At 46.4% G+C, this 14,407-nt stretch overlaps 2 protein-coding genes and 1 long non-coding RNA gene across 4 annotated transcripts; 2 read left to right on the top strand and 1 right to left on the bottom strand.

Annotated features, from left to right (window-relative positions):
• The first annotated feature begins 46 nt into the window (after positions 1-46).
• LOC117845745 (cinnamoyl-CoA reductase 1) lies at positions 47-2,777 on the top strand. Its single transcript, XM_034726812.2, has 6 exons — positions 47-256; positions 357-532; positions 1,109-1,297; positions 1,386-1,548; positions 2,034-2,223; positions 2,343-2,777. The coding sequence occupies exons 1-6, from the start codon at positions 103-105 to the stop codon at positions 2,527-2,529; spliced, it is 1,059 nt and encodes a 352-aa protein (XP_034582703.1). The 5' UTR covers positions 47-102; the 3' UTR covers positions 2,530-2,777.
• A 4,032-nt stretch (positions 2,778-6,809) lies between these two features.
• LOC117844678 (heat shock 70 kDa protein, mitochondrial) lies at positions 6,810-9,800 on the top strand. The gene is made up of 5 exons (XM_034725431.2): positions 6,810-7,009; positions 7,173-7,240; positions 7,347-7,425; positions 7,666-8,232; positions 8,319-9,800. The coding sequence occupies exons 1-5, from the start codon at positions 6,938-6,940 to the stop codon at positions 9,570-9,572; spliced, it is 2,040 nt and encodes a 679-aa protein (XP_034581322.1). The 5' UTR covers positions 6,810-6,937; the 3' UTR covers positions 9,573-9,800.
• Positions 9,801-10,070: 270 nt separating this feature from the next.
• Positions 10,071-13,375, bottom strand: LOC117844680 (uncharacterized). Of its 2 annotated transcripts, none has more exons than XR_004637908.2 (2): positions 13,017-13,375; positions 10,071-11,883 (listed from the first exon to the last, which is right to left on the bottom strand). It is a non-coding gene; the product is annotated as an uncharacterized lncRNA (long non-coding RNA). The 2 variants fall into 2 exon arrangements; XR_004637909.2 differs by having other exon boundaries at positions 13,032-13,375.
• Between the last annotated feature and the right edge of the window lie 1,032 nt (positions 13,376-14,407).

Here is a 14,407-nt window from a genome sequence, read left to right as displayed (position 1 = left end):
TGGGTATGATGATGGATGGATAAAGGATGTCCCGTCCCGTGCGAGTCGCGCACTCACACTGTCGCTGCGCCGCACCAGAACTCCAGAGCTGAGCCGAACGCCATGGCCGCGCGTGCGGAGGAGGGAGCTGAAGCCGCCGCCGCGAGCGGGAGGACGGTGGTGTGCGTGACCGGCGCCGGCGGGTACATCGCCTCGTGGCTCGTCAAGCTCCTCCTCTCCCGCGGCTACGCCGTGCACGCCACCGTCCGCGACCTCAGTACGCAGTCGCACGCATCCCCCCCCTTGCCGTGGCCGATTCCTTGGCCAATTACACGCCGCCGCGGCGAAAAACCCATCCCCTCCTGCCGTCGTTTCAGGTGACGAGAAGACGGCGCACCTGAAGCGGCTGCCGGGCGCCTCTGATCCCCAAGGCCTCAGGCTTTTCAGGGCCGATCTCCTCGACCGCGGCGCCATGGCGGCCGCGATCGCGCGGTGCCAAGGGGTTTTCCACGTCGCGACCCCGGTTCCATCCGGGAACCTGACCGATCCAGAGGCAAGTTTTCTTCTCTGATCCTATGAACACCGTACCTGCAGTAATTCGAGAAGCAGTCTGCGGAACTTGATTCAGCAAAATGAAACATTTTTTTTGTGAAACTGCAAATTAAAACAGTTGCTGGTATGCAACAGTATGGTAAGAGATCAAGTTAATGTAAAATCAAACAACTGTCAAGCAAGATTTGTTAATCTTGGAAACAAATGTAGCAGTACAAGTTTCAGTGACTCCGTTCTGGCAAACCAACTGTTGAGGACCTAGGCAATAATCCTGAATGTGACATAAAAGGCAGATGAATCTGGACCATGTGTTTTGCTGTAGTAGCTAGGAATACATGGACACTTGGACAGCAGAAGATGAAAGGTACTATCAGAAGTCCAGGTTGTGCCGTTGTGGGTATTGGCCAGTTCCATCTGACAAGACAATAAGAGCTACTAATAATGTGCATTTCGATTGTGTATGCACGCGCTAATTGACAGAATTTTAGTGCTTTTTGTTCATTATAAGTTGTTCAGCCCGACCATGGTAACGCGTACAATATTCCATTATTAATCGGACGTTACTATATTGTGACAGCGGGAAATGCTAGATCCTGCTGTTACTGGTACCAAAAATGTACTCGAGGCTGCTTCAGCAGCGAAAGTTCGACGAGTTGTGGTTGTTTCGTCCATGGTCACCGTCGAGATCAACCCGAAAAACTGGCCCAAAGACAAGATCAAGGATGAGAGCTGTTGGTCAGATAAAGAATTCTGCAGGAACAACGAGGTAATTGGCAACATATAACGGGAGTTCGTTTTGTTTTTTTTTCCACCTCTGAAACAGAATGGAGATTCACTGTCTGTAAAATACGCAGGACTGGTATTCAGTAGCAAAGATCACGTCAGAAGAGGTGGCGCTGGAATACGGGCGGCGGATCGGGCTGGACGTCGTGACCATCAACCCGGCGCTGGTGCTTGGTCCCCTGCTGCAGCCGACGTGCAACACCAGCTGCCAATTCCTCATCTACTTCCTGAAAGGTTCTGAACTTTCTGATCAGTGATCACCACGCACCACCTGACAAATGCTCTGCCCCCGCATTCTTCTGATCCTTGGTTCTGGTTCACTTCAATGCTTTGCGGCTGATATCTGAATAAGGCCTGGTTTGGTTAGTTTGCTTATTTTTAAGCACCCGTCACATCGAATGTTTAGATACTAATTAGGAGTATTAAACGTAGACTATTTACAAAATCCATTACATAAGTGGAGGCTAAACGGCGAGACGAATCTATTAAGCCTAATTAGTCCATGATTTGACAATGTGTTGCTACAGTAAACATTTGCTAATGATGGATTAATTAGGCTTAATAGGTTCATCTCGCTGTTTAGCCTCCACTTATGTAATGGGTTTTGTAAATAGCCTACGTTTAATACTCCTAATTAGTATCTAAACATTGATGTGACACTTGCTTAAAAATAAGCAAAGGGAACCAAACGTCCCCTAATGTTCTGAATGCCGATGCAGGGGGGCCTGACCGGATAAGGGACAAGCTCTGGCACATCGTCGACGTCCGCGACGTCGCCGACGCGCTGCTCCTGCTCTACGAGGCGCCCGCAGCCTCCGGCAGGCACATCTGCGCGCCGCATTCCGTCGGCGCTCGTGACCTGCTGCGCTTGTTGAAGCGGATGTACCCTGGCTACCCTTGCGTAAACGAGTACGTACACCTCTCCATCTCTGAAAGAGACTGGAACATCCTTTTGGTGTGCCAACTGCCAAGGTTTCAGATGCTGGAACTCAGGAAAGCTGATGCATAGCTTGTTCGGCGATTGGCAGGGACAGCATCATCGACATGGACAACCATGCTCCGATGACGTCCGACAAGCTGAGGAAGCTGGGGTGGAGCTGCCGGCCGCTGGAGGAGACGATCGCCGACACCGTCGGGTTCTGCGAGCAGGCTGGGTTTCTTTGCGATCTGCAGGGAGCGCACTGCCGTTTCCCTCCCGTTTACAACAAAATCTAAGCTAGCTTCACAAAGGGAGAAGAAGGATCGTAGGCTCTACTTTCATGTTGCAACGCATTCTGCCACGGATGCTTTGATGCCTGCAGATTGTGGTAGTAACAGTAATGAGGTAGAGCTCCTTAGCATAAAAGACAACAGTAAGATGCCATTTCGCTGCCGGAGATTGTGCCAACTCAAAAGGGATGGCTAGAAAGGCCGAATATTTCAGGGTGTAGTACAAAAAATAATAAAATGTCAGAAATCGATCAGATTTATCATGTTTGTGCTAGGCCTCTAGAGCTGTAGAGCACAATATGCTAGCCTCAGTTTAAAGGAGAAGCTTTGACAAAATTTTATCCCAATTTAACACTGATTTTCATTTTTTTCTTAATGCCGTGATTAATGACGTCTAGATCATGGTTTTATTTGTACCAGACGTGCCTGTTTCTGCAACAGGTGCATACCACCATTATTGTTTTGCAAGAAAGAGATGGCGGTAGTTACCATTCAAAATGGCAACGGGTAGAAAATACCCGCAAATCCGCGGATATGAAACCCGATGGGCACGGATATGGGTCAAAGTACGTGCCCGCGGGCACGGATTCGGGCATGACCCTAAACCCAACGGATATTTTCTCGCGGGCGTGAAAAAATGATATCCGCACCCGCAAACCCGCCAAACCCGCTCCAATATCTGACATGTGGCCCCAAGCCAATACTCGGAATCTAGGGTTTCATTTATCTCATAGTCTCACTCTCAATCTCTCTCCCTCGGCCGACCGCACACAGCACACTCGCATCTCTCATTCTCTCGGGCTCCCGGATCCAGCGCCGCCGTCCCCATCTCCCCCACGGATCCAGCGCCGCCGCCGGCCCGCCGCCCCTTACCACCGCCAGCGCCGCCGCCGCCCCCATCTCCCCCCAGCGCCGCCCCCATCTCCCCGGCTCCCCGCAGTGCTGCCGAGTGCAGAGTGCCGCCTGCTAGCGCCGCCCGCCCGCCCCCATCTCCCCCCAGCGCTGCCGGCCCGCCACCATCTCCCCCCAGTCCCGCCGCCAGCCATCTCCCCTTAGCGCCGCCGGCCATCTCCCCCCAGTCCCGCCGCCCCCATCTCCCTCCAGTCCTGCCGCCGGCCATCTCCCCCAGCGCCGCCCCCATCTTCACCTGAAGCATGGAAGGTAAGACTGATGATGTTTGATCTTAGTCTCTTAGATATATATCTAGTGCCTGTAGTTTAGTGTTGTTTCATGAGCAATCTAGAGACATATGAATGATGCAAAATTGTAATTTGTTGAACTGAAAAACTGCATGTTTCTTGTATGTCAAAATTAAAATATATTTGACTTTAGATGGAATTCAAAACAATTCTAATTTGGTACTTGAGATTTAATATTCAGAGTTTCTAAATTTCTAATTTGCATTGTACTTATATGGATCATCTGCACTTGTTTTGCAGTTGCCATGGCTAGTAGCTCGCGTGTGCTACCCTCCCAAACTTCTGGTGCTATTGTGGCTGATACTGGTACTGACGGTGATGATGTTGTGCACATATCATATGGTGAGGAAGAAGCTCGTACTGGTACTGGTTCAAAGAGGAAGCTCACTTCAAAAGTGTGGAATGACTTTGAGAAGGTGTGTGTTGATGGAGTGTGGAAGGCCAGATGCAATCATTGCGGCAAGAAGCTTTCAGCTGTTTCAAGAAACGGTACAACACATCTAAAAACCCATCTGAAATCTTGCATCTACTTCAAAGAGAAGGCAGGAGATAAAATTCAAACTAATTTAAGATTTGGAACCTCTGAAACTGGGGCAGTGAGTGTAGAAAACTATGTGTTTGATCAAGAAGTAGCTAGAAAAGCTCTCTATTCCATGGTCATACTACATGAGTACCCGCTGTCTATTGTTGATCACCATGGCTTTCGTAAGTTTGTTAGTGCACTGCAGCCTTTGTTTAAAATGGGCACTCGAAACACTATTAGAAGGGACATCTTGCATTTCTATGAGGGTGAGAAAAGGAAAGCTAGGATATTCTTGCAGAGGACCAATTGTCGTGTTGCTATGACAACTGATTTGTGGACAGCCGATAATCAAAGAAGAGGCTACATGGCAGTAACTGGACATTTCATTGACGATACATGGACGCTTAAAAGCTGCATTTTGAGGTGACTGTCAATTTTTTCATTTTGTTGCTTGCTGTTCAGATTTGAATTTTCTGTAACTTGGGACTAGAAAAATGGTAACTCAATATGGCAACGGGTAAAATCCGCGCGGATACAAGATTCACAAATTACAGAAAATTCAAATCTGAACACCAAGCAACAAAATGAAAAAATTGACAGTCACCTCAAAATGCAGCTTTTAAGCGTCCATGTGTCGTCAATGAAATGTCCAGTTACTGCCATATAGCCTCTTCTTTGATTATCGGCTGTCCACAAATCAGTTGTAATAGCAACACGACAATTGGTCCTTTGCAAGAATATCCTAGCTTTCCTTTTCTCACCCTCATAGAAATGCAAGATGTCCCTTCTAATAGTGTTTCGAGTGCCCATTTTAAACAAAGGCTGCAGTGCACTAACAAACTTACGAAAGCCATGGTGATCAACAATAGACAGTGGGTACTCATGTAGTATGACCATGGAATAGAGAGCTTTTCTAGCTACTTCTTGATCAAACATATAGTTTTCTACACTCACTACCCCAGTTTCAGAGGTTCCAAATCTTAAATTAGTTTGAATTTTATCTCCTGCCTTCTCTTTGAAGTAGATGCAAGATTTCAGATGGGTTTTTAGATGTGTTGTACCGTTTCTTGAAACAGCTGAAAGCTTCTTGCCGCAGTGATTGCATCTGGCCTTCCACACTCCATCAACACACACCTTCTCAAAGTCATTCCACACTTTTGAAGTGAGCTTCCTCTTTGAACCAGTACCAGTACGAGCTTCTTCCTCACCATCTGATATGTGCACAACATCATCCCCGTCAGTACCAGTATCAGCCACAACAGCACCAGAAGTTTGGGAGGGTAGCACGCGCGAGCTACTAGCCAAGGCAACTGCAAAACAAGTGCAAATGATCCATAAAAGTACAATGCAAATTAGAAATTTAGAAACTCTGAATATTAAATCTGAAGTACCAAATTAGAATTGTTTTGAATTCCATCTAAAGTCAAATATATTTTAATTTTGACATACAAGAAACATGCAGTTGTTCAGTTCAACAAATTACAATTTTGCATCATTCATATGTCTCTAGATTGCTCATGAAACAACACTGAACTACATGCACTAGATATATATCTAAGAGACTAAGATCAAACATCATCAGTCTTACGTTCCATGCTTCAGGTGAAGATAGGGGTGGCGCTGGGGGAGATAGCCGGCGGCAGGACTGGAGGGAGATGGGGGCGGCGGGACTGGGGGAAGATGGCCGGCGGCGCTAGAGGGAGATCAGAGATGGCCGGCGGCGGCGCTGGGGGGAGATGGCCGGCGGCGCTAGGGGGAGATGGCTGGCGGCGGGACTGGGGGGAGATGGCGGCGGGCCGGCGGCGCTGGGGGAGATGGGGGCGGGCGGGTGGCGCGAGCAGGCGGCACTCCGCACTCAGCAGCACTACGGGGAGCCGGGGAGATGGGGGCGGCGCTTGGGGGAGATGGGGGCGGCGGCGGCGCTGGCGGCGGTAAGGGGCGGCGGGCCGGCGGCGGCGCTGGCGGCGGCCGGCCGGCGGCGGCGCTGGATCCATGGGGGAGATGGGGACGGCGGCGCTGGATCCGGGAGCCCGAGAGAATGAGAGATGCGAGTGTGCTGTGTGCGGCCGGCCGAGGGAGAGAGATTGAGAGTAAGACTGTGAGATAAATGAAACCCTAGATTCCGAGTATTGGCCTGGGGCCACATGTCAGATATTGGAGCGGGTTTGGCGGGTTTGCGGGTGCGGATATCATTTTTTCACGCCCGCGAGCAAATATCCGTTGGGTTTAGGGTCATGCCCGAACCCGTGCCCGCGGGCATGTACTTAGACCCATATCCGTACCCATCGGATTTCATATCCGTGGATTTGCGGGTATTTTCTACCCTTTGCTATTTTGAGTCCCAACCGAGAAGAGGGAATCCTTACCCACGATGGGCACATGATTGACAAGTCTTCAGAGCCCCAGCCCAGGTCGGACGGAGGCGGGTTGATGCCGTCTAGAAGCTTCCGCCCACCCCTCGTGGCCCACCGTCAGCCTCAGACTTGGCCCGCCGGGAATCACAGAAATGCCCCTGGCCACCGTTTCTTTCCCCTCTCGCAAGCCAGTGCCGCGGACCGCGAGGGGGTTTAAGAGGAGCGCACGCTTGACGCCGCCGCCGCCCACTAGGGTTTTTCGGACCTCGCCTCCTCTTCCTCCCCGCCGCCCCCTCAAGCCGCCGCCGCCGGAGCCGCGCCAATCTAGAGCGCCTGCCATGGCCTTCGGGGCTCTCGTCGCGTCGAGGCTGGCCAGGTCCAGCCGCACCCTCGCCTCCGCCGTTGCCCAGGTCCGCGCCACCTCTGTTCCCCTGCACCTGACCGTGCCCCTTTGGCCGAGGCCAAGTTCCAATCTTTCGAGATTCTTGCAATTTTTTGGTGGTGTGCTTTCGTCTGATGATGTTTTGGGTTGATCCGATGTGCTGATCTGTTCTGCTTGTGCGATCTGATTAGGCTCCCGTGGCCCAGCGAACGGCGCCTCCTCTGCTCTCCAGGCTTGGAGCTGTAGCTCGTGCTCTCAGGTAATTAGGAATTGGAGATGCCATATCATCAACCATCAACCGTTCTTCATCCATGACATTTTGGTTCTTCACTTTTCGGATGTCTGAGTGAGTGTTCTATGTGCAGCACAAAGCTGGCGGCGGCAGATGTCATCGGGATCGATCTGGGCACAACGAATTCCTGCGTCTCCGTCATGGAGGGAAAGGTGTGTTTTTTCCCCTGTTCACCAAGAAATTCGCAACGTTCTGTTCTTTGTAAGTCGGTTGCTGTATCTATCTGTAATAAATGTCATGACTTGAATGGCTGCAATTGGTTAAAGTCATTTTCTGTATCAGTCTGTAATCAATATTATGTCTTGAAATTGCTGGAATAGGAGTACGTGTTCAATTGGTAGTTGGTTGTGGTACTGGTAGTCAGGATGTGATGGATGAATTTGCTTGTGCAGACGCCACGGGTGATTGAAAATGCCGAGGGTGCGAGGACAACGCCATCCATTGTCGCCAAGAATCAGAATGGTGACCTGCTAATCGGTATCACTGCGAGCCGGCAGGCAGTGACCAACGCCCAGAACACAATTCGTGGGTCAAAGCGTCTGATCGGTAGGACCTTTGATGACCCGCAGACTCAGAAGGAGATGAAGATGGTGACTTACAAGATTGTCAGGGCACCGAACGGTGATGCCTGGGTGGAGATGGGTGGCCAGAAGTACTCCCCTAGCCAGATTGGTGCATTTGTTCTCACCAAGATGAAGGAAACTGCAGAGTCTTACCTTGGCAAGACCGTCTCCAAGGCTGTTATTACCGTCCCAGCCTATTTTAATGATGCTCAGCGCCAGGCTACCAAGGATGCTGGTAGGATTGCTGGACTGGAGGTGATGAGGATTATCAACGAGCCCACGGCTGCAGCTCTGTCATATGGAATGAACAACAAGGAGGGCCTTATCGCTGTATTTGACCTGGGTGGTGGCACATTTGATGTGTCAATCCTTGAGATATCAAATGGAGTTTTTGAGGTAATTTTCTTCTCACATCTTTTCCAGATTCTGTATGCAGATGTTGAAATAGGTGTTCTGATTCTTAATTCTGACACCTTGTTCAGGTCAAGGCAACCAATGGTGATACTTTCCTTGGTGGTGAGGACTTTGATAGTGCACTGCTTGAGTATCTGGTTGCTGAGTTCAAGAAGTCTGACGGCATTGATCTGAGCATGGACAAGTTAGCGCTGCAAAGGCTCAGGGAAGCTGCTGAGAAGGCCAAGGTCGAGCTTTCCTCCACTATGCAGACTGAAATCAACCTTCCCTTTATCACTGCTGATACCTCTGGTGCGAAGCACTTCAACATTACCTTGACCAGATCGAAGTTTGAGTCTCTTGCGAGCAATCTCATTGAGAGGACTCGGATCCCTTGTGTGAACTGCCTCAAGGATGCTGGCATCTCCGCAAAGGAGATTGACGAGGTTCTACTGGTTGGTGGTATGACAAGGGTGCCAAAGGTCCAGGAGGTTGTTTCTCAGATATTCAACAAGCCACCAAGCAAGGGTGTCAATCCAGATGAGGCTGTCGCCATGGGTGCTGCTATTCAGGGTGGCATCTTGAGGGGTGATGTGAAGGAGCTCCTGTTGCTGGATGTCACGCCCCTCTCCCTCGGCATTGAGACTCTTGGTGGCATCTTCACAAGGTTGATTAACCGGAACACCACAATTCCAACCAAGAAGAGCCAGGTCTTCTCCACCGCTGCAGATAACCAGACACAGGTTGGAATCAAGGTTCTTCAGGGTGAGAGGGAGATGGCCACAGATAACAAACTTCTTGGCGAATTCCAGCTTGAAGGCATTCCACCAGCTCCAAGAGGCATGCCCCAGATTGAGGTCACCTTTGATATTGATGCCAATGGCATTGTGAAGGTGTCAGCGAAGGACAAATCCACTGGCAAAGAACAAGAAATCACGATCAAGTCTTCTGGTGGTTTGTCGGAGGGTGATATCGAGAAGATGGTGAGGGAGGCTGAGCTGCATGCTCAGAAGGATCAGGAAAAGAAGGCCCTGATTGATCTCAAGAACTCTGCAGATACCACAATCTACAGCATCGAAAAGAGTGTCAGTGAGTACAAGGACAAGGTCCCTGCTGAAGTCACCAAGGAGATCGAGTCTGCTGTCTCTGATCTGAGGGCGGCTATGGCCGAGGACGATCTGGACAAGATCAAGCAGAAGCTGGAAGCTGCAAACAAGGCAGTGTCGAAGATTGGAGAGCACATGCAGCAAGGAGGCGGTGGCAGCGCAGGCAGTGGTGGCACCAGCAGTGGAGACCAGACTCCTGAAGCTGAGTACCAGGACGCAAAGGAAGCCAAGATGTAGACTGAACCTGCATCAAGTCTCCACTTTTACATGTACCATTTAGGAAGTTAACTAGAAAACCTGCCTGCGCGCACCTAATTGCCATGGTTTTTATATTATTTGGGGCTCGTTATTATTTTGATGTTGATGATTGGAGAGGTTATACAACAGAATAATCTGGAGTTTCGATCTGGTGCTGTGCTAATGGGAAGGTTCAGCTCACAGATCGACTTCGCTGGACTTTGCTTTCTTCTTGTCTTGGTAGTGCATAGCCGTATCCCATTGTATGCCCACTCGTCATCTTTCTGTGCATCAAGACCCAAACAAAATAATACGTGCACTTCTATACATATAAGATTCAGGATGTCACCTTAGAATATAATATTTTGAAGTCTAAAGTGCTTAACTCAAGATAATACACAGGTTCCCTCACTGGAAAGTATGCATGTTCATTACAGGTTTGATGAGAAATAAAAAAAACAAAGACATGCAGTTATAAAAGAGTTGTAGGACATATCATTTCATCCATAACACACGAGTAATTGATATATATAAGTTTCAGTTAGTTATAGATTGTACAATAGCTTATGACTTTAGGAATTTAATAAACTCTCTTGTCCAATATAATAACATAAGATTACATTTGTTTTTAGATTTATCAAGAGCTCCTAATCTTAAATGTGTAGAGAAGCTCTTGATCAAACTGGGTCATATGTATACCAAAAGATCAGCCATGGAGTTAAAGTTTCTACTGGTTCGCATATGTATACAAAAAGAGTAACTATGTGGGTAACTTCCCACATGGAATGATCAGCCATGGAGTTAAGTAATCCCTGGTTCATATGTGCACCAAAAGCGTAACAATGGTGTTAACTTTCCACATATGTATACAAAAAATCAGCCATGGAGTTAACTTTTCTCTAGTGCACCAAAAGAGTAACCATAGAGTTGACTTTCCATTTCTCCATCTTGTGTTTTGTTTTTATTGGTACTGACCTAAAAAAATAAATATGAGTAGCACCTTATTATGTTAAAATTGAACATGAACACAAGTTCAACGTGAAAATGACAGTAATGCTATAAGAGTAAATTGCACGTACCATACAACTTGTTATGTGGGTGCAGATTGGTCCAACAACTTGTAAAATGCTCAATCTAACACAGTAACTAATCATGTGGGTGCAGATTAGTCAAACAACTTGTAAAATACTCAATCTAGTGCAATAACTTGACATGTGGATGCAGATTGGTCCAAGAACCTGTAAAATGCTAAACTTAGTGTAATAACTTGATAAATTGGCACATCTACAACCCAAATGTTATAACTAACAACATATTTACTAATGTCGGGTTAGCATATATTCGCGTTAGAACAAACTATTTAACATTATTTGACTATTGATATTCGCGTCGCAATAACAATTTATTTGACGAAGACTAGAACCTTCAATGTTTTAGAAAATTAACGTTATGTCTTCATATTAGTTATCCTTTTATACAATGATTTAAATTTTATTAGTAATATTTAATTTCATATTCAATATTGATAAGTTCACCCTCCCATTTTTTACATGTTTGATTATATGCATTATTCAACTAAAAAATCAATATGTTAATACATACTAACATTATATTTTAGGAGTTTGGCATATATATTTTTAAATCCTCATGCACTTTTTTATAAAAGGAAAATAAGATAAACTAATAGAAACAAATATGTTTTGATACGCTTGTTGAATATATGAGAAGAAGCGTAAAAAAACATAAAGTCCTAGGGTATTTCTTATGGACTTCAATCTTTCGGTAATGCCAATGGCGTAATTTTAAAATTTGATTCAATTTTAACGAATGAACAAATAAGTTATGTAGACAGTTAAGAAGCAAAACCCTGACCATCACGATCAACAATTTTTATTGATAAAAATTAAGAATTATTGAACGGAAGAACACATGTTCATCTACTTACGCACACGATCAACAATTTTTTATTGATAAAAATTAAGAATTATTGAATGGAAGAAATTCACATGTTCATCTACTTTGCGTAATACGTTGTTATTGTAATATTTGGACTGTAGGTGCAATAATTTTCCAAGTTATTGCACTAAATTTAACATTTAACAAGTTGTCGGACCAATCTGCACCCACCTATCAAGTTATTGTACTAAATTAAGCATTTTACAAGTTGTTGGACCAATTTGCACCCACTTGCCAAGTTGTTGTATGGTGGGTGCAATTTGCTCATGCTATAAATACCTCAATGCTTAGCTCGTCCTTGTGAACCTCCTCTTTTCTTATGTTGAGTGTCATCGTAGGCTTCATCATTAATCTCCTGTTAATATTTCTTTTATGCTTAGCAAATAGGATAAAGGATAACAGGGCATAGGCCAATCGATGGAAAATAGATGACAATCTCATCACAATATATGCGTTAAAGTAGAACATATCTGTCATAAAAGATTGAAAGAGGCTGAACCTTCTTTTATATAACTGTTTTTTTAATTCAGCTTGTTTTGATTTTTTATCAACAATGATAATGAGTATGTAATCTTAGTGTTTTCTAGCGCGGTGTTTTAAAACAAGCACTACTAATTGTATACTGAGCCATGCAGAGAAGAAAAAAAGGAGGCTGTCACAGTAGAGCTACAGGTTGCTAATAAGATCTTCGACTCTGAATATATCAGAAAATATTTACGAATTTCATTAATAATAAATTTTCAAGATCTATCTGAAAGTTGAATATACTTGCATTACCGGTAACTACTAAGAGTCCAAGTTAAAGCTGTATGCAGTATAGGACTCACACACCAATTAATCGCAGGAAAGAAAAGCAACAGAGAAGGGTGGATGTTATGATGCAGACTCACAGAGGCAACAGGGGACAGGAGTATGACCACCATTATATTATAAATAAATTGCAGAGCAGGTGCTCATGGGAAAGGACCTGGACTGGAAGAGCACAAACTAGCTACTGCACAGTAGAATCCATCCCATGGCATTCAGCCTATACCAGTTCGAGTACAAGACAAAGCATAGAATATTCAATTGACAACCATTTAGGATGGGATTGCTTTAATGTTGTTTATGGAGCAGTCTAGTATGCTTTGGACAGTGCTATGCTAAAATTGGCATACACTATGGTCGATTGCCTTTGCCCAAAGAAAATTCAGTTCAGCATCCCACAAATGAAATGAAATCTAGATGCTTGGAGCTGGAATGGTACGATGTAGTAAAGGCTACAAACCAATACTTTGTCCCATTCCAAATTTTAGGTGATGCTAATGTATAGAAGCATTTCACCAAACACCTACCGATCAAGATCCCAAAACAACATTAGGAACAACCAACTTATAAATTCCAATGGACAGAGGCCACAACCTTTCTCATCAAAAGCAGAGCAGGGAATTGAGAAGCTTTTAGTGACGATTCAATCAATCAAGTAGAGAAAGCGAGGTACAGGCTGACCTGCACTCAGCGTACCGTGGTCCGCTCCCTGCTGTAGCTCGTTGCTGCTGCCCCTTGCCATCCCGCGCCGGTGCGGCGAGCCCCCCTCGTTCGCCTAGCACCAGGGAGACACGGGCGGCGCTGCAGACCGAGCAAGGTGTGGGCGGCAGGGCAAGCGAATGGCGCCGTCACGGGCTTAGTCCGGCAGCCGCCGGCTAGAGCATATCGAGGCGGGCGGCGCAAGGGGAAGCGGCGAGGTTTCGGCGGGTGTGGCAGCGTAGCCTAGCGACGACGATGGATCGTGAAGTGTCGAGAAGATGGCGACGGACAGCCCGCGCCTACGCTGCTTTCCGTAGATCGGTAGATGCCTGATCCGGCGGCTGGGCTTTTGCAGGCGACGTGGACCAATCCGGTGCCCGATCTTGGAGGCAGGATTCGGTGTTTAGAGATATCTTTACCTGCCTCCAGTTCCATAGTTTTCTGTGAGGGTTACGAGAACTGTAATATTTCTTTTGTCAAATTTTGGCTGCTAGATAAATTGTGAGGGGGAACAAACTCATCTGTCAACTGAGCCATTCACGTAACATGGTCGAATCCATTCTGATATTTTGTCGGGTTTGTTAATCAAGCTTCTACAGCGATGCCTTGCGCTGAATTGATTCTCTGCTTACAACGGTGGTTTGCCCGCTGCTGCCACTTGTGAGATAAGCTAGATCATGTGATTCTTTTTTGCTTATTGAGGAGCCTGATTGCTGCAGCAGTGAGCTTTCGAAAGTTTTTATAATATGAATCTTTTCTTCTGTTCTCATTAGGGAAGGGCACTATGGCTACCAAACAAAGATGGTTTATATTGACACCTGACAGACAGATCAAGCTCTCTCATACATACTGAAGGTAGATGGCAAATATCATCCACTTAATGTTTGTGTTTTTTGTGTGAGCTGGTAATTCCCAGTTACTTCTGTAACGAACCAAAAACTAATGGCTATCAATAAAAGCATAGTACATCTCCTTTCAGAAAAGAAAAAAAAAATCATCCACTAAAAGTCTCAACACTCTTCGGAAATCCTCCCCCATTCAAGACATTTGTCAATCATCAGAAGATGTGCAATCATGCGATCCACTGGAAGGGCCAAACAATGGAAAACTGAACGCAGGAACTGCTAACTGCTTCGGTTCACAGTAGATTTTGTCAATGCCTGAAGGCCGAGGACGGTTTGGACAAGGTCAAGCAGAAGCTGGGAGCCGCAAAAAGGCGGCTTCCTAAGATTGGAGAGCACATGCAGGCAGAAGGTGGTGAAGGCCAGACCCCTGAATCTGAGACCAGGACGCAAAGGAAGCAAGATGTAGGCTGAATCTACATCAAGTTTTTACATTTTTCATGTACCCATTCAGGAAGCTAATATCTTTGC

The sequence above is a fragment of the Setaria viridis genome, chromosome 2 (genome assembly GCF_005286985.2).
Source record: "Setaria viridis chromosome 2, Setaria_viridis_v4.0, whole genome shotgun sequence".
NCBI lineage: Eukaryota > Viridiplantae > Streptophyta > Magnoliopsida > Poales > Poaceae > Setaria > Setaria viridis.
Note: the sequence above shows the minus strand (reverse complement) of the source record. Positions and strands in the feature narration are given on the sequence as shown.